General features: G+C 44.8%; 1 protein-coding gene across 1 annotated transcript in view; it reads right to left on the minus strand.

Moving 5' to 3' along the window:
* Window positions 1–24,527, minus strand: part of LOC109903815 (MAM domain-containing glycosylphosphatidylinositol anchor protein 2) — a 244,066-nt gene that overhangs the window by 55,865 nt on the left and 163,674 nt on the right. Inside the window, exons 9-10 of the mRNA XM_020500790.2 lie at window positions 23,660–23,929; window positions 11,701–11,849 (exon numbers count right to left, since the gene is read on the minus strand). Of these exons, the coding sequence (XP_020356379.1) occupies window positions 11,701–11,849; window positions 23,660–23,929 (419 nt within the window). The remainder of the gene's footprint in view (window positions 1–11,700; window positions 11,850–23,659; window positions 23,930–24,527) is intronic.

A 24,527-nucleotide genomic window follows, 5' to 3' on the forward strand; every position in this document is an offset into this window, starting at 1 on the left:
ACTTTTGACTGATTTTATGTCAAGTATTTGTTCTGTTTGCCTTCAGTTTGATGGCCAAAGATGGTGCTGCTTTGTTTTCCCCATGGATATTATTTTATAATATTCCTGGTTTACAGGGTAATATAATTACTACAAATTAGTGAGTAGTCTTTTCACTAGTATTGCAGTCAGATCTAGAGGGACACAAATTATGTCACACCCTAACCTTAGAGAGATGTTTTATTTCTCTATTTGGTTAGGTCAGGGTGTGATGTGGAGTGGGCATTCTATTTTTTGTTTTCTAGGTTTCTTTATTTCTATGTTTTGGCTGGGTATGGTTCGCAATCAGGGACAGCTGTCTATCGTTGTCTCTGATTGGGAATCATAGGTAGCCCTTTTTCCCTCCTTTCAGTGTGGGTAGTTAACTGTGTTTGTGGTACTTAGCCCAGTAAGCTTCACGGTTGTTGCTTTCATTTGTTGTTTTGTTGGTGACATTTTTAAATAAAATAAAATGTACACTCACCACGCTGCACCTTGGTCTACTTCCAACGACACCCGTGACAAATGACTAGAGATTTCCCTGCTCTTCCCTGCTCCCAATTATTCTCAATTAAAGATCAATTAGCTGTAAAACACAAATAGGCATGTTATTCAAAAAATCCATACCTATAGCCCATTTATTGCTGTTATGCCAGCAGCATACCACCCTGCATACCACTGCTGGCTTGCTTCTAAAGCTAAGCAGGGTTGCTGCTGGAAGTGGTGTTGGAGAGCCAGTAGGAGGCACTCTTTCCTCTGGTCTGAAAGGACATCCCAATGCCCCCGGGCAGTGATTGGGGACACTGCCCTGCGTAGGGTGCCGTCTATCAGATGGAATGTTAAACGGTAGTCGTGACTCTCTGAGGTTATTAAAGATCCCATGGCACTTATCGTAGGTGTGTTAACCCCGGTGTCCTGGCTAAATTCCCAATCTGGCCCTCAAACCATCACGGTCACCTAATAATCCCCAGTTTACAATTGGGTCCTTTAATCCCCCTCCTCTCCCCTGTAACTATTCCCCAGGTCGTTGCTGCAAATGAGAATGTGTTCGCAGTCAACTTACCTGGTAAAATAACAGAAAAATAAAATAAAATTGCTCGCAAGAGTCCAGTCTGCTGTGATGAGGGTTAAGTTAAACCCCATGCAGGTTAGCCTTTTTCATCATGAATCTTGTTCTGGAGGCAGCCCTGCAGAGTGGTTAGCATAGCCACAAAGTCATCAAATCTGATTTAAAACCTAACCATAAACAAACTGCTAACCCTAATGCCTAAAATTACTGTAAAGATCAAAAAGCTACTTCTTTTGCTTTCAGGAATATTTTACAATATAGCCATATTGAATTTGCAGCTGGCCTATCTAAAAGGAAATCGCTCAGTTCTGCCTGCAGGACAAGAATAATGACAATAAACGTCAACCAGCGGCTGGTGTCCTGAAAATGTCACACGTGAGCAAATGTGAGTGAGCGCCGGAGTGCCAGCATAGAGAGGGTGAGAGGAGTGTGTGGGCACAGCAGGCACTGAGCCAGGCGGAAAGGAGAGAGCAGTCCCCAGCCATACTTCCATGATGGATGGGCCTCATCCAGGAAACCACTGTACTGAACCTGGCGAGTAAAACCACAATACAAGCTCTCCATAATGTGCTACCATTGCAAAAGACAGGTGGTTAGAGAACGTTGTCTTTTAAACAAAAGAGGGGCTGACAGAGACTGTGAAAACCGGACACATCCAATGTGATGAGTCCGGAAGAGTGAAAGAGTCCTCTTTTTACCCAGCAGCGACTTCTTCTCCTCTCCCACTAAAAGATACTGGCTGTCTGGTTTTCAGACATAGCTCACACACATGTAATCACGGCGCACACAGCTATCCTCTGTTCTAGTGAATTCTATCACTGGTTCCTCACCTTATTTTGGCAGCTATTCCCCTCTGGGTGAAGTCGTTAATTCGTTTCCTGCCCTCACTCATCTCCTGTTCTCCTGAGTACAAACATGTTGAATCTGATTTTCAAACCCTTTAAATTGAATTTAGATAAATAGAATCTCTAATTTTCTCTGTAAAATGTTCTATGTTGATTGTACACGTATGAATCTGAAACTTGTTGATTTAATTACTTACGCATCTAATTAATTATGTTGTTAGATGTTTAAATGATCACTTCACCCATCTTTATTTTGGCAAAATAGCAGGCGTTGTGGTGTCAAGTGTCAATCATAGAGATTATGGGAGGACTCTAGATGGATAAAACTTCATTTATTATAGACATTGCCATTGAGGGCTTTCACCTACTGCAGTCCTCATCCTCCACATACAACACCCGTACTGCCAGTCACATTCTGTTAATGTAAGATCCCTAAAGATCCCTAAAGCACACAGATCCCTGGGTCGCTCCTCTTCTCAGTTCGCTGCAGCTAGCGACTGGAACGAGCTGCAAAAAACACTCAAACTGGACAGTTTTATCTCAATCTCTTCATTCCAAGACTCAAATCATGGACACTCTTACTAACAGTTGTGGCCGCTTCGCGTGATGTATTGTTGTCTCTACCTTCTTGACCTTTGTGCTGTTGTCTGTGCACAATAATGTTTGTACCATGTTTTGTGTTTTGTGGCCTTTAGGTCGGCCGTCATTGTAAATAATAATTTGTTCTTAACTGACTTGTACAGTATATATTTTATTTATCCTTTATTTAAATAGGCAAGTCAGTCAAGAACAAATTCTTATTTACAATGTGGGCCTACCAAAAGGGCGGGGATTTAAAAAAAAAATAAGACAAAACACACATCACGACAAGAGACACCACAAAACTACATAAAAAGAGAGACCTAAGACAACATAACATAGCATAGCAGCAACACATGACAACACAGCATGGTAGCAACACAACATGACAACAACATGGTAGCAAACACAACATGGCAGCAGCACAACATGGTACAAACATTAAGCCAGAAGCCAGGGCAAGAAGGTAGAGACAGCAATACATCACGCGAAGCAGCCACAACTGTCAGTAAGTGTGTCCATGATTGAGTCTTTGTATGAACACAGTAGCATACAGTGGGGTACAGTAGAGCACAAAACAGTACAGTAGAGAACAGCACAGTAGAATACAGTAGAGCACAGCACAGTAGAATACAGTAGAGCACAGTAGAGTATAGTACAGACCCAAAACAATGGCACCGCAGAAGGGGCAGACGGAGTGCTCTTCTGGTCAGGCTCCGTAGACGGGCACATCACGCACCGCTCCCGAGCATACTACTCGCCAATGTCCAGTCTCTTGACAACAAGGTAGACAAAATCCGAGCAAGGTTGCCTTCCAGAGAGACATCAGAGATTGTAACGTTCTTTGTTTCACGGAAACATGGCTCACTCGGGATCCGTTATCAGAGTCGGTACAGCCACCTGGTTCCTTCACGCATCGCGCCAACAGAAACAAACATCTCTCTGGTAAGAAGAAGGGTGGGGGTGTATGCCTTATGATTAAAGAGATGTGGTGTGATCATAACATCATAACAACATACCGGAACTCAAGTCCTTTTGTTCACCTGACCTAGAATTCCTTACAATCAAATGCGGTCATAATCGATCATAATCACAGTTGTGTATATCCCCCCCAAGCAGACACATCGACGGCCCTGAAAGAAATTCATTTGACTCTACGTAAACTGGAAACCACATATTCTGAGGCTGCATTTAGTAGCTGAGGATTTCAACAAGGCTGATCCGAAAACAAGGCTCCCTAAATTTTATCAGCATATCAAATGCGCGACCCGGGCTGGCAAATCCCTGGATCATTGTTATTCTAACTTCCGCGACGCATATAAAGCTCTCCCCCTCCCTCCTTTCGGAAAATCTGAACACGACCCCATTTTGTTGCTCCCAGCCTATAGACAGAAACTAAAACAGGAAGCGCCCCTGCTCAGGTCTGTTCAATGCTGGTCCGACCAATCGGATTCCATGCTTCAAGATTGCTTTGATCACGTGGACTGGGATATGTTCCGCATAGCGTTGGACAATAACATTGATGAATGTTTCGGTGAATGAGTTTATTAGCAAGTGCATCGGTGTTGTTGTACCCACAGAGTATATTAAAACATTCCCCAACCAGAAACCGTAGATTGATGGCAGCATTCACGCAAAACTGAAAGCGCAAACCACTGCTTTTAATCAGGGCAAGGTGACTGGAAAATGACCGAATACAAACAGTGTAGCCATTCCCTCAGCAAGGCAATCAAACAAGCTAAGCGTCAGTATAGTAAAGTCGCAATTCAACGGCTCAGACACAAGAGGTATGTGGCAGGGTCTACAGTCAATCACAGACTACAAAAGGAAAACCAGCCCCATTGCGGGCCACGATGTATTGCTCCCAGACAAACTCACTTTCTCACTTTTTTTTTTTTTTACTAGGCAAGTCCGTTAACGACAACTTCTTATTTTCAATGACGGCCTAGGAACAGTGGGTTAACTGCCTGTTCAGGGGCAGAACGACAGATTTTGTACCTTGTCAGCTCGGGGATTTGAACTTTCAACCTTTCAGTTACTAGTCCAATGCTCTAACCACTAGGCTACCCTGCCGCCCCTTTGAGGACAATACAGTGCCACTGACACGGCCCGCTACCAAAACCTGCAGGCTCTCCTTCACTGCAGCCAACGTGAGTAAAACATTTAAATGTGTTAACCCTCACACGTCTGGCGGTCCCAGACGGCATCCCCAGCCACATCCTCAGAGCATGCGCAGACCAGCTGGCTGGTGTGTTGACAGACATATTCAATCAATTCTTATCCCAGTCTGCTGTTCCCACATGCTTCAAGAGGGCCATCATTGTTCCTGTTCCCAAGAAAGTGCTTTGAGAGACTTTTCATGGACCATATCACCTCCACCCTACCTGACACCCTAGACCCACTCCAATTTGCTTACCGCCCAGATAGGACCACAGACGATGCAATTGCAATCATACTGCCCTAACCCATCTGGACAAGAGGAATACCTATGTAAGAATGCTGCTCACCATAGTACCCTCCAAACTCGTCATTAAGCTTGAGACCCTGGGTCTCGACCCTGCCCTGTGCAACTGGGTCCTGGACTTCATGACGGGCCACCCCCAGGTGGTGAGGGTAGGGAACCTCTCCACCACCCTGATCCTCAACACTGGGGCCCCACAAGTGTGCGTTCTGAGCCCTCTCCTGTACTCCCTGTTCACCCATGACTCCGTGGCCATGCACACCTCCAACTCAATCATTAAGTTTGCAGACGACACTACACACATACAGTGCCACTGACACGGCTGCAAACACACATAACTGCACCACATATCACACTTTCACAAAATGCTTGAAGACATGGCTAAAGGTCAATCAGATTTGTGAACATGGTCCCTAGCTGTGTGTTGCCACTCTCCATGTTGTCTGTTGTCTGTAGCTTGTGAGGTGTGGAAACACTTTGTTGCTTTTATGAATTTTGTCTTGCTGCTTTTTGTTTTATGCTGCTCTGTCTGTATGCTACGTCTTGCTTGTCCTATGTTGCTCTGTCTGTATGCTACGTCTTGCTTGTCCTATGTTGCTATGTCTTGCTTGTTCTATGTTACTATTGTCTATATTGTAATTGTTTTTAATAACCTGCCCAGGGACTGCGGTTGAAAATTAGCCGGTTGGCTAAAACCGGCACTTTTACTGAAATGTTGATTAATGTGCACTGTCCCTGTAAAAATTAAAATAAACTAAACTAAACTAAACAGTGGTAGGCTTGATGACCAACAACGACGAGACGGCCTACAGGGAGGAGGTGAGGGCCCTCGGAGTGTGGTATCAAGAAAAGAACCTCACACTCAAAGTCAACAAAACAAAGGAGATGATCGTGGACTTCAGGAAACAGCAGAGGGAGCAGCCCCCTATCCACATCGACGGGACAGTAGTGGAGAAGGTGGAACATTTATAAAGTTCCTCGGCGTACACATCACGGACAAACTGAAATGGTCCACCCACACAGACAGCGTGGTGAAGAAGGCGCAGCAGCGCCTCTTCAACCTCAGGAGTCTGAAGAAATTCGGCTTGTCACCAAAAACGCTCACAAACTTTTACAGGTGCACAATCGAAAGCATCCTGTTGGGCTGTATCACCACCTGGTACGGCAATTGCTCCGCCCACAACCGTAAGGCTCTCCAGAGGGTAGTGAGGTCTGCACAACGCATCACCGGGGACAAACTACCTGCCCTCCAGGACACCTACACCACCCAATGTCACAGGAAGGCCAAAAAGATCATCAAGGACAACAACCACCCGAGCCACTGCCTGTTCACCCCTTTATCATCCAGAAGGCGAGGTCAGTACAGGTGCATCAAAGCGGGGACCAAGAGACTGAAAAACAGCTTCTATCTCAAGGCCATCAGACTGTTAAACAGCCATCACTAACATTGAGTGGCTGCTGCCAACATACTGACTCATCTCTAGCCACTTTAATAATGAACAATTGATGTAATAAATGTATCACCAGCCACTTTAAACAATGCCACTTTATATAATGTTTACATACCCTGGGCTGGCAGTGTAGCCTAGTGGTTAGAGCGTTGGACTAGTAACTGGAATGTTGCAAGTTCAAACCCTCAAGCTGACAAGGTACAAATCTGTTGTTCTGCCCCTGCCCCTAGGCCGTCATTGAATATAAGAATTTGTTCTTAACTGACTTGCCTAGTTAAATCAAATAAAAATGTCTCATATGTATATTTACTCGCTCATTCATATATTTGTATGTACATATTCTTATTCATTCCTTTACACTTGTGTGTATATAAGGTAGTTGTTGTGAAATTGTTAGTTTAGATTACTTGTTAAATATTACTGCATGGTCGGAACTAGAAGCACAAGCATTAACATCTGCTAACCATGTGTATGTGACAAATAAAATTTGGCCAAATAGGTCAATGTTTGGGCTATTGGAGGGTTGGAGCCCCCTTGCTGGCTATGCATCTGAATATTCTACCATTTTTACTGGTCTTCACTCGACCACTACCCACATGGTGGTCCTCTATAGCTCAGTTGGTAATCTCTGTTACCCAGAAGTAAAATTATCTTGCAAAAGTTTGTCATTTCCTGTTTTACTTCTGGGGGGTGGGTGGAATGCCGAAGTCCTCCCTTTCTTGCAAAAGGAAACTCTTGGCCAAACCCCTCCCTTCCGCTAAATTAAACTGTGTTTATCATGGCCAATAAGCACATTTCTTGTCATGAATTTTTACGATAGACAATTTTGACTTTGTGGCTGTGTAATCTAGGGTCAGTTTGTTATATCTGGAGTACTTCTCCTGTCCTATCCGGTGTCCTGTGTGAATTTAAGTATGCTCTCTCTAATTCTCTCTTTCTTTCTCTCGGAGGACCTGAGCCATAGGACCATGCCTCAGGACTACCTGACATGATGACTCCTTGCTGTCCCCAGTCCACCTGGCCGTGCTGCTGCTCCAGTTTCAACTGTTCTGCCTGTGATTATTATTATACGACCATGCTGGTCATTTATGAACATTTGAAAATCTTGGCCATGTTCTGTTATAATCTCTACCCGGCACAGCCAGAAGAGGACTGGCCACCCCATATAGCCTGGTTCCTCTCTAGGTTTCTTCCTAGGTTTTGGCCTTTCTAGGAAGTTCTTCCTAGCCACCGTGCTTCTACACCTGCATTGCTTGCTGTTGGGGTTTTTAGGCTTGGTTTCGGTACAGCACTTTGAGATATCAGCTGATGTACGAAGGGCTATATAAATACATTTGATTTTATTTTATTAATAGCCATTTAATCTGTCCAATCAGTCCAGGATAGATTACTCAGTTTAGCATAGCACACCTTAAAGGCCCAGTGCAGTCAAAAACATGATTTTCCTGTACTTTATATATTTCCACACTACGAGGTTGGAATAATAGTGTGAAAATGATATGCCCTTTTGGTGTAAGAGCTGTTTGAAAAGACCGCCTGAAAATGCAGCCTGCTTTGGTGGGATGGAGTTTTGGCCTCCCTAGTGACATCACCAGGTGGTAAATTACACTGAACAAAAATATAAACGCAACATGTAAAGTGTTGGTCCTATGTTTCATGAGCTGAAATAAAAGATTCCAGAAATGTTCCATACACCCAAATGTGTTTACATCCCTGTTAGTGACCATTTATCCTTTGCCAAGATAATCCATCCACCTGACAGGTGTGGCATATCAATAAGCTGATTAAACAGCTTGATCATTACATAGGTGCACCTTGTGCTGGGGACAAAATGCCACTAAAATGTGCAGTTTTGTCACACAAAGCCACAGATTTCTCAAGTTTTGAGGGAGCGTGCAATTGGCGTGCTGACTGCAGGAATGTCCACCAGAGCTGTTGCCAGATAATTTAATGTTAATTTTCCTACCATAAGCTGCCTCAAATGTCGTTTTAGAGAATTTGGCAGTATGTCCGACTGGCCTCACAACCGCAGACCTCGTGTTTGGCATTATGTGGGCGAGCGGTTTGCTGATGTCAACATTGTGAACAGTGTACCCTATAGTGGAGGTAGGGTTATGATATGGGCATGCATAAGCTACGGACAATGAATACAATTACATTTTATCCATGGCAATTTGAATGCACAAAAATACCATGACGAGAGGTGGAGGCCCATTTTTTTTAAGGTATCTGTGACTAACGGATGCATATGTGTATTCCCAGTCATGTGAAATTCATAGATTAGGGCCTAATGAATTTATTTCAATTGACTGATTTCCAGAAAAACACATGTCAAAAATGTTATAAATTGATTTTCATTTTAATGAGGGAAATAAGTATTTGACACCCTCTCAATCATAAACATTTCTGGCTCCCAGGTGTCTTTTATACAGGAAACGAGCTGAGATTAGGAGCACACTCTTAAAGGGAGTGCTCCTAATCTCAGTTTGTTACCTATATAAAAGACACTTGTCCACAGAAGCAATCAATCAATCAGATTCCAAACTCTCCACCATGGCCAAGACCAAAGAGCTCTCCAAGGATGTCAGTGACAAGCAGTTTGGTGAGAAGGTGACAACAGTTGGTGCGATTATTCGCAAATGGAAGAAACACAAAAGAACTGTCAATCTCCCTCGGCCTGGGGCTCCATGCAAGATCGCACCTTGTGGATTTGCAATGATCATGAGAACGGTGAGGAATCAGCCCAGAACTACACGGGAGGATCTTGTCAATGATCTCAAGGCAGCTGGGACCATGGTCACCAAGAAAACAATTGGTAACACACTACGCTGTGAAGGACTGAAATCCTGCAGCGTCCGCAAGGTCCCCCTGCTCAAGAAAGCACATATACATGCCCGTCTGAAGTTTGCCAATGAACATCTGAATAATTCAGAGGACAACTGGGTGAAAGTGTTGTGGTCAGATGAGACCAAAATGGAGCTCTTTGGCATCAACTCAACTTGCCGTGTTTGGAGGAGGGGGAATGCTGCCTATGACCCACAGTTCTTTTGTGTTTCTTCCATTTGCGAATAATCGCACCAACTGTTGTCACCTTCTCACCAAGCTGCTTGTCCCTGACATCCTTGGAGAGCTCTTTGGTCTTGGCCATGGTGGAGAGTTTGGAATCTGATTGATTGATTGCTTCTGTGGACAAGTGTCTTTTATATAGGTAACAAACTGAGATTAGGAGCACTCCCTTTAAGAGTGTGCTCCTAATCTCAGCTCGTTTCCTGTATAAAAGACACCTGGGAGCACCGGATACCTGGTGCGAGGTGCCGATACTGGTGGTACTGGGCTGGAGACACGCACCTCAGGGCAGGTGCGAGGAGCAGGCACAGGACGTACTGGACTCAGGAGGCGCACTGGAGGCCTTGGGCGTGGTACCGGGCTGGTGACACGCACCTCAGGGCGAGTGCGGGGAGCAGGCACAGGACGTACTGGACTCAGGAGGCGCACTGGAGGCCTGGTGCGTGGTACCAGGCTGGTGACATGCACCTCAGGGCGAGTGCGGGGAGCAGGCACAGGATACACTGGGCCGTGGAGACGCATTGGAGATCTGGAATGTAGAGCTGGCACAATGTGTCCTGCCTGGATGTCCATTCTAGTCCGGCAAATGCGAGGAGCTGGAATAGAGCGCACTGGGCTATGAATGCGAACTAGAGACACCGTGTGCATCTATCTCTGAATAACACAGTGCCTGACCAATCACACGCTCCCCACAGTAAGCAGGAGGAGTTGGCTCAGGTCTCCAACCTGACTCAGCCAATCTCCTTGTGTGTGCCCCCCCCAAAAAAATCTTGGGGCTGCCTCTCGGGCTTCCGTGCTAGCCGTGTCCCCTCGTATTGTCGCCGTTCCTCCTGCGCTGTTTCCACCTGCTTCCATGGCAGAGTCTTGTCCCCTGCCATTACCTCTTCCCAGGTACAAGATGTCCTCCACTCATCTTTCTCCCGGGCCCAGGAAGTCCACTCCTCTTGAGTACGCTGCTTGGTCCTTTTATGGTGGGTTCTTCTGTCACGTCCGTTGTACGAAGGAGACCAAGGCGCAGCGTGGTAAGCGTACATTCTTAAATTATTTAATGAATGAACACTGAAACAAAATAACAAACAACTGAACGAAACGTGAATTTTCTTTATTTTTTTTTGTTGGGGGGTGAGACTGCAATTTTCACCACTTCTGTAGAATCACCTATGTCAGGCTCCTCTCCTATGCAGACCTAGCAAGAATGAGGAAATAAGAAACAATTGCTAGCTGCTTTGTCATAATAAAGAAAACACGAAAGCAGGAGAGATGAACGAAAAAAGGTAGAACAGAACTGGAACTTGGGCCGACTCAATGACGATACAGATGCACCACCTCCCAGGTAAAAAGCCACCCAGCTCAAGCACTTAAAGAAGTCCCTCGAGCCTAAAATAAATCTGTGCAGTCAGTGAAAATGTGCTTCAGTGTGCTAATAATAATGCTGAGCATGTCGTGTGAGAGTTGACCCCAACATGTGTGAAACCACTGGGCAGAACACCTGATGTGTACAAAGTACCCCGAAAACATTTTCTCAGTTCCCCGCAGTGATGACTAACAGCACACAAGACCGGTAATTTTGTTAAGAGAAAAATGAATGAAATCAGTGACTTGTTTTACTTAGTGTTGACTTTGAACCAGGCAATGACAACCCTGACGGGGAATAAATCACGCAGTGTGATGTCATTACAAGTGGCTGAGGACTCCTCTATTCCAGCTGAGTGATGACAGTGCTGAAGTTGAGGGAGAGGGAATGCCATTCATAACTGGAACACCACCAACATGGAGGTTTGAAGAACTGAAACGCTCTGTTGGCTCTCTCTGTCTTTTGGGGGGGGGGGGGGGGGGGGGGGGGGTAATGATCCCCACAAGAGAATGTGACGCAGTCAGAAAGTACAAATGCTAATGTATTCACAAGTGCATCATGCACAAGCTTTAGTGGGATTGGATACGTTAGGTCTCAGGCTCATCTTCTGCAATGCTTATCAATCTCCTTGGTTTAGTCTTTCTGCATGAAATGACTGCAGAGTAATAACATTTGTTGCAATAGAACTCACTCTCATGAGTGACAACACAATTAGGAACTAGTGTGTGCTACAGTTAATTCAAACATACAAACTTTATTGATCTCTTACCTTTGAGACAAAAGCAGATGTAAAAGGGTGAAACTGGGACAAAACCGAGAGCATAAAAGTGAGAGAAGGTCCCTGTATTCTTGCTCACCTGTTTCATCCCGAGTCGGTAGGCCACGATGCGGTCCACAGACAGGGGGTTCTGCTGGGTCCACTGTAGCTTGAAGCCGTAGACCCTGGGCCGGTTCTGCCACAACGCACTGTATGTGTCATAGTAGAACTCTGGGGCATATGCCCTCCCTGTAGCAAAAAAAGAAAGTTGACTGGTTTTAGCATGTTTGCGTGAATGTGTGTGTGTGTGTATGCATACATCACCATTCTAACTGACGTTAATTCCCCTCAGCCACACACAACTGTGACATATCATTCTTTGTTAGTTTCCTTGAAATGCCATTTATCAATACTCTTCTACACCTACAAATAGCCTCGCCAATATACACAATGTACAAATCATTAGGAACAGCTTCCTAATATTGAGTTGAACCCTCGTTTGCCCTCAGAACAGCCTCAATTCATCAGGGAATGGACTCTACAAGGTGTCAAAGGTGTCCCACAGGGATGCTGGCCAATGTTGACTACAATGCTTCCCACAGTTGTGTCAAGTTGGCTGGATGTCCTTTGGGCGCTGGAGCATTCTTGATACACACGGGAAACGATTGAGCGTGAAAAATCCAGCTGTGTTTCAGTTTTTGACACACTCAAACAGGTGCGCCTGGCAACTACTACCATACCCGGTTCAAAGGCACTTCAATCTTGTGTCTTGCCCATTCACCCTCTGAATGGCACACACACAATCCATGTCTCAATTGTCTCTTAACCTGTCTCCTCCCCTTCATTTACACTGATTGAAGTGAATTTAACAGGTGACATCAATAAGGGACCATAAGCTTTCACCTGGTCAGTCTGTCATGGAAAGAGCAGGCGTTCATAATGTTTTGTAAACTCAGCGTACATTCTAAGCACTGTCACTGTAGCATTGAAGCTTTACTTTCCCCAATGCAGAAATGAGAAAGACAATTTTTCTGTGTTTCAAAGAATGCAACTATGCAGTAAAGAAGAAGAGGGCCCCTCTATGAGCTGAAAGCTGACAAGAAATTGAAAACAGCTTAGCAGCGAGGGCTGTCTCGTTCTTGTCAAATGAAAAAAATATATATAATTGCTACTAGGGAAGCAAGAAGAGGTGCACAGGAGCTTCAGTGTGACTATTAACCCAAAGGGTAAAGGTTTAGTCCAATGTTGATGTACGTATTAGGGCTGTCCCCGAAAAAAAAAATCTTGGCAACCAAAAGTCGTCTGTACCAACATTTTAAAATGTGTATTTTTCCATATATTAGACACACCCTATGTGTTTTAATAAAATAAACAATATATGCATTGAACTTGTCTCATGCTTTAAGTGCACTGTTTGATTTAAAAAATAATATATATTTGCTACTGCTCAACTAAAACAATTATCGATCGACCAACAGCCTATTGACCAAACAATCGTCTAGTCGACTAATTGGGGTCAGTCCTAGTATCTATCACATACAGTGCATTCAGAATTTAGGCCCCTTGACCTTTTACACATTTTGATACGTTACAGCCTCATTCTAAAATTGCTTAAATTATTCCCCCCCCCTCATTAATCTACACACAATACCCCATAATGACGAAGCAAAAACGTACGTTTTTTTCCCCCGAAGAATCAAAAAATAAAAACAGAAATACATTATTGACATAAGTATTCAGAACCTTTGCTATGAGACACGAAATTGAGCTCAGGTGCATCCTGTTTCCATTGATCATCCTGAGATGTTTCTACAACTTGATTGGAGTCCACCTGTGGTAACTTCAATTGATTGGACATGATTTGGAAAGGCACACACCTTTCCCACAGTTGAGAGTGCATGTCAGAGCAAAAACCAAGCCATGAGGTTGAAGGAATTGTTCGTTGAGGTGCGAGACAGGATTGTGTTGAGGCACAGATCTGGGGAAGGGTACCAGAACATTTATGAGCATTGAAGGTCCCCAAGATCACAGTGGCCTCCATCTATCTTAAATGGAAGAAGTTTAGAACCACCAAGACTTCCTAGAGCTGGCCGCCCGGCCAAACTGAGCAATCAGGGGAGAAGGGCCTCACTCAGGGAGGTGACCAAGAACCCGATGGTTACTCGGACAGAGCACCAGACTTCCTGTGTTTAGATGGGAGAACCTTCAAGAAGGACAACCCTCTTTGCAGCACTCAGGCCTTTATGGTAGTGGCCAGCCAATTTTCAGTAAAAGGCACATGACAGCTCACTTGGAGTTTTCCAAAAGTCACCTAAAGGACTCGCAGACCATGAGAAACAAGGTTCTCTGGTCTGATGAAACCAAGATTGAACTCTTTGGCCTGAATGCCAAGTGTCACGTCTGTAGGAATCCTGGAACCATCCCTATGGTGAAACATGGTGGTGGCAGCATCATGCTGTGGGGTGTTTTTCAGCGGAAGGTACTGGGAGACTAGTCAGGATTGAGGGAAATATGAATGGAGCAAAGTACAGAGAGATCCTTGATGTAATAAACCTGCTACAGAGCGCTCAGGATGTCAGACTGGGGAGAAGGTTCTCCTTCCAACAGGACAACGACCCTAAGCACACAGACAAGACAACGCAGGAGTGGCTTTGGGACAAGTCTCTGAATGTCATTGAGTGGCCCAGCCAGAGCCCAGAAATTAACCCGATCAAACATCTCTGTAGAGACTTGAAAATAGCTGTGCAGCAATGATCCCCATCCAACCTGACACAGCTTGAGAGGATCTGCAGAGACGAATGGGAGAAACTTCCCCAATACAGGTGTGCCAAGCTTGTAGCGTCATACCCAAGAAGACTCGGGGCTGTAATTGCTGCCAAAGGTGCTTGAACAATCCACACAATGAGTGAAGCTTGATTGAGTGAAGATGGCGGACTGAACACGGCGGTGCAGATCGACTAAAGATAAAAAACTAAATATTCAATATCATACTTAAACTAAATATTAGCACTTCATATACTCAGAGGTAATAGCATTCAATCTGGATAACAACACAAAACAAATCAAAAGGCTAGAGAAATGTATTGACAAATATTACGAAAACAAGCAACACTCAAACATGACGGAGAGTAAACGAGGAACGAGAAAATGCAACTCCTCGACGGATACAGACGATTTATGATTTTCACCACCGGGACTGGTAAAGGGGTAAAGCGATCTGTTAAAGTCATCTGTTAATGACAAACTGGGCATACTTGAATTAGTCAGTAAGGATACAAAGGAGTTGAAGGCGAGCCTCGAAATGAATGGCGAAAATGGAGAAAGAAACAAACAAGCGAAAAGGGACAGTCAATAAGATAGAAACAGACGTTAATGAACTTAAAAAGGAGAACATCTTCCTGAGAAAAGCCTTACTTGACATACAGACTAGATCTATGAGAGAAAATCGAGTACTTACGGGTATCCAAGAAAGAGGAGAAGTTCCCGAAAAGGTAGTGAATAAAATCTTTCTTACAGCGCTTCAAATCCCACTCAATGCTGTCGATAAAATCCAACTCAAACATGTACAGCGTTTCGGACAGAGATTTGAGAGCCCAATTGTTGCCAAATTTACTTTCTTTAAGGATAAAGTAATGGTTAAAAGCCTGGGTAAAAAGACTAATTGGCACGAAAATAGCAATGAATGATAAGTTCCCGAGGGAGATTGCAGAACGGCGCAAAGTTCTGTACCCCCAGTACAGATAGAGGAGAATAGTTTAAACTGGAAGCTTGTAGCTCTCGTAGTCGATAAACTGTATATTGACAACAAAATGTTCAGAGACACATAGACTACTCCATAGCTATTCTAAAAATGACTAAGTTCTCATAGAGGAGTCGAATAATGGAACACCAAATACTTGCCATGGTAGGGATTGTAATAATAAAGAAAAATGTATAGAATAGTAATAAAATAAAACAATTGTTAAATAAATAAACTACACTATACCATTCATATTATTGTGGCCCTGATGGCACAAAATAATCAAAGGTCTGACAGCACACAGATGCTTGAGAAAATGGTCACAACCGGGGACCACCGTGTGTCTGTTTCATGGTACGGTTCTGATCTCCATCACCTAGGACTTTGTAACGGCGTTCTTCGTTTGTTGAAAGAGAGTCGGACCGAAATGCAGCGTGGTGGTTACTCATGTCTTTAATGAAGAAAAGTGACGATACATGAAAATAACTAATAAATACAAAAACAACAAACGGAACGTGAAACCTAATTACAGCCTATCTGGTGAAACTACACAGAGACAGGAACAATCAACCACGAAAGACAAAGCGAAACTCAGGCTACCTAAATACGGTTCCCAATCAGAGGCAACGAGAATCACATGACTGCTGATTGAGAACCGCCTCAGGCAGCCAAGCCTATACAACACCCCTAATCAGCTGCGATCCCAAATACTACAAACCCCAATACGAAAATACAATAACATAAACCCCTGTCACACCCTGGCCTGACCAAATATATAACGAAAACACAAAAATACAATGACCAAGGCGTGACAGACTTGACATTGGTAAATCTAATCTCACATTTTTGCTCAATTTTGCATGCTTTCTCAAACAGCTGTAACTGTATAGACATTCGTAAAATCAGATCCTTTCTTGCGTTGGGCCCTGGATGTCACGTTCTGACCTTTATTTCCTTTGTTTTGTCGTTATTTAGTATGGTCAGGGCGTGAGTTGGGGTGGGCAGTCTATGTTTGTTTTTCTATGATTTGGGGATGTCTATGTTAGTTGCTTGTGTCAGCACAGTTCTTATGATAGCTTCACAGTCGTTATTTGTTTATTGTTTTGTATAGTTTGTATTCAGTGTTCAGTGCTTTCTTTAATTAAAAACTTCAACATGAACACTAACTACGCTGCATTTTGGTCTGTTCCTTACGACGATCGTGACAGAATCACCCACCAACCAAGGACCAAGTGGCGTGGTGACAGGCAGTGGCAGCAGGAGCAGTGCAAGGAGGAATGGACATGGGAGGACGAGTTGGACGGTAAAGGACCCTGGGCACAGCCAGGAGAATATCGCCGCCCCAAGGAAGAGCTGGAGGCAGCGAAGGTGGAGAGGCGCTGGTATGAGGAGGCAGCACGGCGGCGCGGATGGAAGCCCGAGAGTCAGCCCCAGCAAGTGTGGCGAAGCCAGGTAGGAGACCTGCGCCAACTTCCTGTGCTTACCGGAGGGCGAGAGAGACCGGGCAGGCACCGTGTTATGCTGTGGAGCGCACGGTGTCCCCAGTGTGGGTGCATAGCCCGGTGCGGTACATACCAGCTCCTCGCATCGGCCGGGCTAGAGTGGGCATCGAGCCAGGGTGCCATGAAGCTGGCTCTATGCATCTGGTCCTCAGTGCGTCTCCTTGGGCCGGCGTACATGGCACCAGCCTTACGCATGGTGTCCCCGGTTCGCCAGCACAGCCCAGTGCGGGCTATTCCACCTCGCCGCACTGGCAGGGCGACGGGAACATTCAACTAGGTAAGGTTGCGCAGGCTCGGTGCTCAAGAGCTCCAGTGCGCCTGCACGGTCCGGTCTATCCAGTACCACCTCCACACACCAGCCCTCCGGTGGCAGCCCCCCGCACCAGGCTGTCTCTCCGTCTCATCCCTACAGGTGCTCCCGCCTGTCCAGCGCTGCCGGAGCCTTCCTCCTCTCCAGCGCTGCCGGAGCCTCCCGCCTGTCCAGCGCTGCCGGAATCTCCCGTCTGTCCGGTACTGCCGGAATCTCCCGTCCATTTGGGACCCATTTCTAGGGTCCCCAGTCCGAGGTCGGCGGTGAGGGTCGCCGTGTTTAGGATGCCACGGAGGCGGACAATGAGATGGAGAAAGACTGTGGTGAAGTGGGGTCCACATCCCGCGCCAGAGCCGCCACCGCGGATAGACGCCCACCCAGACCCTCCCCTATAGGTTCAGGTTTTGCGGCCGGAGTCCGCACCTTTGGGGGGGGGGGGGTACTGTCACGTTCTGACCTTTATTTCCTTTGTTTTGTCGTTATTTAGTATGGTCAGGGCGTGAGTTGGGGCGGGCAGGCTATGTTTGTTTTTCTATGATTTTGGGATGTCTATGTTAGTTGCTTGTGTCAGCACAGTTCTTATGATAGCTTCGCGGTCGTTATTTGTTTATTGTTTTGTATAGTTTGTATTCAGTGTTCAGTACTTTCTTTAATTAAAAACTTCATCATGAACACATACCACGCTGCATTTTGGTCCGTTCGTTACGACGATCGTGACACTGGAATGTAACAACCGTTGAGCATCTGAGCTTATGGTTGATTGTGGGGGAAAGGGATTGAGTGTGTAAGAGTATGTGTGTGTGTCTGTTTGTTTGTATCCAACATCTGTTACAAGGGGGTAAGGATGCTAGGGACAATATAGGACTAATCAAAATAATTGTTTGTTAAAATAAAATAGCTTGACAAAAATGTAATGTAATGCAATGACAATCCTGGTTATAGGTAACAATCCTGGTTATAGGTAACAATCCTGGTTAGAGGTAACAATCCTGGTTATATGTAACAATCCTGTTATAGGTAACAATCCTTTGCATGAAGTGCCAACATTATTATGCATGTTAATTCTGGGATACTGTAAAGTCCATGGAGAATAAGAACACCTCCTCCCAGCTGCCCACTGTACTGAGGCTAGGAAACACTGTCTCCACCCATAAATCTATGATAATCGAGAATTTCAATAAGCATTTTTCTACGGCTGGCCATGCTCTCCACCTGGCTACCCCTACCCCGGTCAACAGCTCTGCACCCCCCACAGCAACTTGCCCAAGCCTCCCCACTTCTCCTTCACCCAAATCCAGATAGCTGATTTTCTGAAAGAGCTGCAAAATCTGGACCCTTACAAATCAGCTGGGCGAGACAATCTGGGCCCTCTCTTTCTAAAATTATCCGCCGCAATTGTTGCAACCCCTATTACTAGCCTGTTCAACCTCTCTTTGTATCGACTGAGATCCCTAAAGATTGGAAAGCTGCCACGGTCAATCCCCCTCTTCAAAGGGGGAGACACTCTAGACCCAAACTGTTACAGACCTATATCTATCCTACCCTGCCTTTCTAAAGTCTTCGAAAGCCAAGTTAACAAACAGATCACCAACCATTTCGAATCACACCATAACTTCTCCGCTATGCAATCTGGTTTCCGAGCTCGTCATGGGTGCACCTCAGCCACGCCCAAGATCCTGAACGATATCATAACCGCCATCGATGAAAGACAATACTGTGCAGCCGTCTTCATCGACCTGCCCAAGGCTTTCGACTCTGTCAATCACAGCATTCTTATCGTCAGACTCAACAGCCTTGGTTTCTCAAATGACTGCCTCGCCTGGTTCACCAACTACTTCTCAGATAAAGTTCAGTGTGTCAAATCGGAGGGCATGCTGTCTGGTCCTCTGGCAGTCTCTATGGGGGTGCCACAGGGTTCAATTCTCGGGCCGACTCTTTTCTCTGTATATATCAATGATGTTGCTCTTGCTGCGGGCGATTCCCTGATCCACCTCTACGCAGACGACACCATTCTATATACTTCCGGCCCGTCCTTGGAAACTGTGCTATCTAACCTCCAAACGAGCTTCAATGCCATACAACACTCCTTCCGTGGCCTCCAACTGCTCTTAAACGCTAGTAAAACCAAATGCATGCTTTTCAACCGTTCGCTGCTGTAGTGGCAAATCGGTTCAAATATGACACACCAGGAACTTTGTGAAAATCAATGTAGACTTTTAATACAACAGTATCTTAAGCCGGAGCGGTCCGCGGAACACACACATTTTCAGAGCACTCGCTCTGACTTTTTATACACACAATCCATGAGTCCATCCTACTTCGTGCATCCTGCTTGTTCAGCCCAGTAACGCCCACATCTGCTTTCGGTCAGATTAAAAATGATGACAAGACCCTTCCTTTGACCTAAAGATAATATACATCCCCCTTTCCTGTGGCCTGTGTTCAGACCCTGTAATTAACTCCATGTGTCCCTTTTGGTGTCTTTCATCTCCTTTAGCTTTAGAGTGCCTAGCTGTTCTGGTCACCTTCTCTTCATATGGTTGTATAAGATCAAACAGACTTGTGTCTCCCCTGTGATGTAACTGATATCTGTAATTCATCTGGGGTCATTTGGCTGACCCCCTCCTTCGTATATCCCTCTGACCTTTGTATGTCCAGCCATTTCTAGGCGTCTATGTGTCTGCATTACTTTAGTGTTCCCGGCTGTTCCATACTCCCATGGTCCCACTCTGGCTTCCTGTCCTATACAATAGACAATGTACCCTACCAGAATGGCAAATACATCCCTCTCTTATATAGGACAATATATTTATCCATATATGTACCTAATTTCTCCCACACTGCCTGCACCCGTACGCCTGACTAGCATCACCACCCTGGATGGTTCCGACCTTGAATATGTGGACATCTATAAGTACCTAGGTGTCTGGCTAGACTGTAAACTCTCCTTCCAGACTCATATCAAACATCTCCAATCGAAAATCAAATCTAGAGTCGGCTTTCTATTCCGCAACAAAGCCTCCTTCACTCACGCCGCCAAACTTACCCTAGTAAAACTGACTATCCTACCGATCCTCAACTTCGGCGATGTCATCTACAAAATAGCTTCCAACACTCTACTCAGTAAACTGGATGCAGTTTATCACAGTGCCATCCGTTTTGTAACTAAAGCACCTTATACCACCCACCACTGCGACCTGTATGCTCTAGTCGGCTGGCCCTCGCTACATATTCGTCGCCAGACCCACTGGCTCCAGGTCATCTACAAGTCCATGCTAGGTAAAGCTCCGCCTTATCTCAGTTCACGACGGCAACACCCACCCGTAGCACGCGCTCCAGCAGGTGTATCTCACTGATCATCCCTAAAGCCAACACCTCATTTGGCCGCCTTTCATTCCAGTTCTCTGCTGCCTGTGACTGGAACGAATTGCAAAAATCGCTGAAGTTGGAGACTTTTATCTCCCTCACCAACTTCAAACATCTGCTATCTGAGCAGCTAACCGATCACTGCAGCTGTACATAGTCTATCGGTAAATAGCCCACCCATTTTTACCTACCTCATCCCCATACTGTTTTTATTTATTTACTTTTCTGCTCTTTTGAACACCAATATCTCTACCTGTACATGACCATCTGATCATTTATCACTCCAGTGTTAATCTGCAAAATTTTAATTATTTGCCTACCTCCTCATGCCTTTTGCACACAATGTATATAGACTCTCTTTTTTTTCTACTGTGTTATTGACTTGTTTATTGTTTACTCCATGTGTAACTCTGTGTTGTCTGTTCACACTGCTATGCTTTATCTTAGCCAGGTCACAGTTGCAAATGAGAACTTGTTCTCAACTAGCCTACCTGGTTAAATAAAGGTGAAATAAAAAAATAATAAATAATAAATTGAAGACCACAACCAAATCACATCAACCATACTGAGATAAGCGAGAGCCAAGACCTCGCTCTCACACAGTATTTGCGCATGTGCACAGGTTCGCTTCACGCTGTTACAGCATTGTAGCCACGCGACCAAAAATGCGGAGAAGTAGAGTTTTGCACTTCAACTCTCTTAGTTGTTGCGGAAATTGACCCATTATGCTGTTAACTTTCTGCATCTAAATCGTATCACTGAGTTTACCTTCAAGGTTTGTTATTGCCTTGCTTTCATGTGACTGAACTCCTCAAAAAAGCACTCAAATATGAAGCATTAATCCGTAATAAAAGCAGAAGTGTTGTTTGGAAGCTAAAACATTCTAGCCATTTTCTCCCATCCATCAGAAAATGGTTGGTAGCAAGATAGAGGTTGAGCCTCTGATGTTGAAAAAGCTTAAGAGCAGAACAACAAAATCCCAACACCATATCACATTGACAACTAAGACATTTTCTCCCTGCTGATTCTGCTGCATGTCCACATAAGAAGTTGTCTCGTGGTAACAAAGTTATTATAATTTGAATACATTATGAAGTCTCATTGAAAGATAACATGATTCAGCAATAAACAACAAACCAGGGCTTTCTGAGGCTTCTTCCTTGAATAGGTATTTTCCCCAAACAGCCACTTAAAACCACAGTGACACTTTCTATGCTCAGTAGTGTTGATACAGTGCCATGTAAAAACACACACTAAACTTTACATAACTGACATCTCGCTGAGAGCTAAGAATACTAATACCAAAACACTAATGCGGCCCATTTGTATTTTCACACCTTGCCTTGCATGTTATTAAAACAGATATTCCTCTCATCTGTCTATTCAATAACTCATTGAAATTCTGTGCGAACTTCGCTGCTTACGCCATTCATGCTTACAGGGAAAACAAGTGACGTTTTGTTGTGTCGGCGATAAGCAGCTTATTCGTTTTTTTTTAAATGTATTTTTATTAAGGCTGACAAGGCCATCTCCATGGGATACATTTCATTAGAATAGTCAGGGAGTGGATTCTACTTGTCTCCAGGCATTAACAATGGGAGTCTCTCGCTTCAACAGGGAGCACTCACACAAAGTGAACGTGAATCAAATCAATAGGTTGCCTGCGTTCCAAAAGGCACCCTATTACCTAAATAGTGCACTCGTTTTGACTTGAGCCCTATGGGGCCTGGTTAAAGGTAATAAATAGGGAATGGGGTGCCATTTGGGATGCAACCGTTGTGTCCAGGAGAGATGGGCAGGAGCAGTTGAACTGGCATATTAAAGGGGCAGCTCTCCATTGATGCACAATTCTCGGTTAGCCCACTGCTTGTTACTATTTCTACTGTAGATCTGACTGATACACATCCAAAAGCAGTGCATTACATACATTAATGTACACTACAGTCTGCAAAAGTTATTTATCCTTCGAGGAAAGAAATTGGACATAACATACACTGCTCAAAAAAATTAAGGGAACACTTAAACAACACAATGTAACTCCAAGTCAATCACACTTCTGTGAAATCAAACTGTCCACTTAGGAAGCAACACTGATTGACAATACATTTCACATGCTGTTGTGCAAATGGAATAGACAAAAGGTGGAAATTATAGACAATTAGCAAGACACCCCCAATAAAGGAGTGGTTCTGCAGGTGGTGACCACAGACCACTTCTCAGTTCCTATGCTTCCTGGCTGATGTTTTGGTCAGTTTTGAATGCTGGCGGTGCTTTCACTCTAGTGGTAGCATGAGACGGAGTCTACAACCCACACAAGTGGCTCAGGTAGTGCAGCTCATCCAGGATGGCACATCAATGCGAGCTGTGGCCCTGGGTTCCTCCTAATGCAAGACAATGCTAGACCTCATGTAGCTGGAGTGTGCCAGCAGTTCCTTCAAGAGGAAGGCATTGATGCTATGGACTGGCCCGCCCGTTCCCCAGACCTGAATCCAATTGAGCACATCTGGGACATCATGTCTCGCTCCAGTCCAGGTCTGGGAGGAGATCCCTCAGGAGACCATCCGCCACCTCATCAGGAGCATGCCTAGGCGTTGTAGAGAGGTTATACAGGCACGTGGAGGCCACACACACTACTGAGCCTCATTTTGACATGTTTTAAGGACATTACATCAAAGTTGAATCAGCCTGTAGTGTGGTTTTCCACTTTAATTTTGAGTGTGACTCCAAATCCATACCTCCATGGGTTGATAAATTTGATTTCCATTGATAATTTTTGTGTGATTTTGTTGTCAGCACATTCAACTATGTAAAGAAAAAAGTATTTAATAAGAATATTTAATTCATTCAGATCTAGGATGTGTTATTTTAGTGTTCCCTTTATTTTTTTGAGCAGTGTATAACAATAATACACGCAGACACTTTTATCCGAAGGGCTCCCGAGTGGCGCAGAGGCGTCACTACAGTCCCTGATTCGAATCCAGGCTGTATCACATCCAGCAGTGATTGGGAGTCCCATAGGGCGCACAATAGGCCCAGTGTTGTCCGGGTTTGGCCGTCATTGTAAATAAGAATTTTTCTTAACTGACTTGCCTAGTTAAATAAAATGTTAAAAAAATAAATGAAAGACGTCTGTTATACATACCTGTGACTAAGAACCTGCAGGCACCCGCCCCGGCCTCATTGGTCACTTCACAGGTGTACTCCCCGTAGCCCTCCCTATTGAGTGCCCTGACGTGGTAGTCCGTCTCGTCGCGCTGGTCGAACTGGCCCATGGTCAGCAGCCTGGTACCCAGCTTCCACTCGTACTTGAGCACTTTGGACGGGTGTGCACGCAGCACCCGGCAGTTGAGGGTGAAGGCGCGACCCAGACCCTGGCGGATCTCTGTGAACACCGGTTCCACCACCGGAGGATCTATGGAGAGGAAGACCAAAGGCCCTATTAGTCAGGCAGGCAGGGAGGCAAAGGTTGAATCCCAAATAAATCCCTAGCCCCTGGCCTACATCACAACAGTCAGCCACAGCAAGCAATGGCCCGGTCCTAAAATAACCCCTATCCCCTATGCACTTGTGGAGATCTGAGAAAATTTGGTAGGTGCAGTGGTGGAAAAAGTACCCAATTGTCATACCTTAATAGATACCTTAATAGAAAAATGACTCAAGTAAAAGTCTAAAAGTATCAAGAGTAAATGTAATTGCTAAAATATACTTAAGTATCAAAAGTAAAAGTATAAATCATTTCAAATTCCTTTGCAAACCAGACGGCAACATTCACACGTGTGTTTAGTGAGTCCACCAGATCAGAGGCAGTAGAGATGAATAGGGTTGTTCTCTTGATAAGTGTGTGAATTGGACCGTTTTCCTGTCCTGCTAAGCATTCAAAATGTAACAAGTACTTTTGGGTCTCAGGGAAAATGTATGGCTTAAAAAGTAGATTATTTTATTTTGGGAATGTAGTGAAGTTAAAGGAAAAGTTGTCAAATATAAAGTACAGATACCCCAAAAACTACTTA

Source organism: Oncorhynchus kisutch, linkage group LG14, assembly GCF_002021735.2.
Source record: "Oncorhynchus kisutch isolate 150728-3 linkage group LG14, Okis_V2, whole genome shotgun sequence".
In the NCBI taxonomy this organism is placed as follows: domain Eukaryota; kingdom Metazoa; phylum Chordata; class Actinopteri; order Salmoniformes; family Salmonidae; genus Oncorhynchus; species Oncorhynchus kisutch.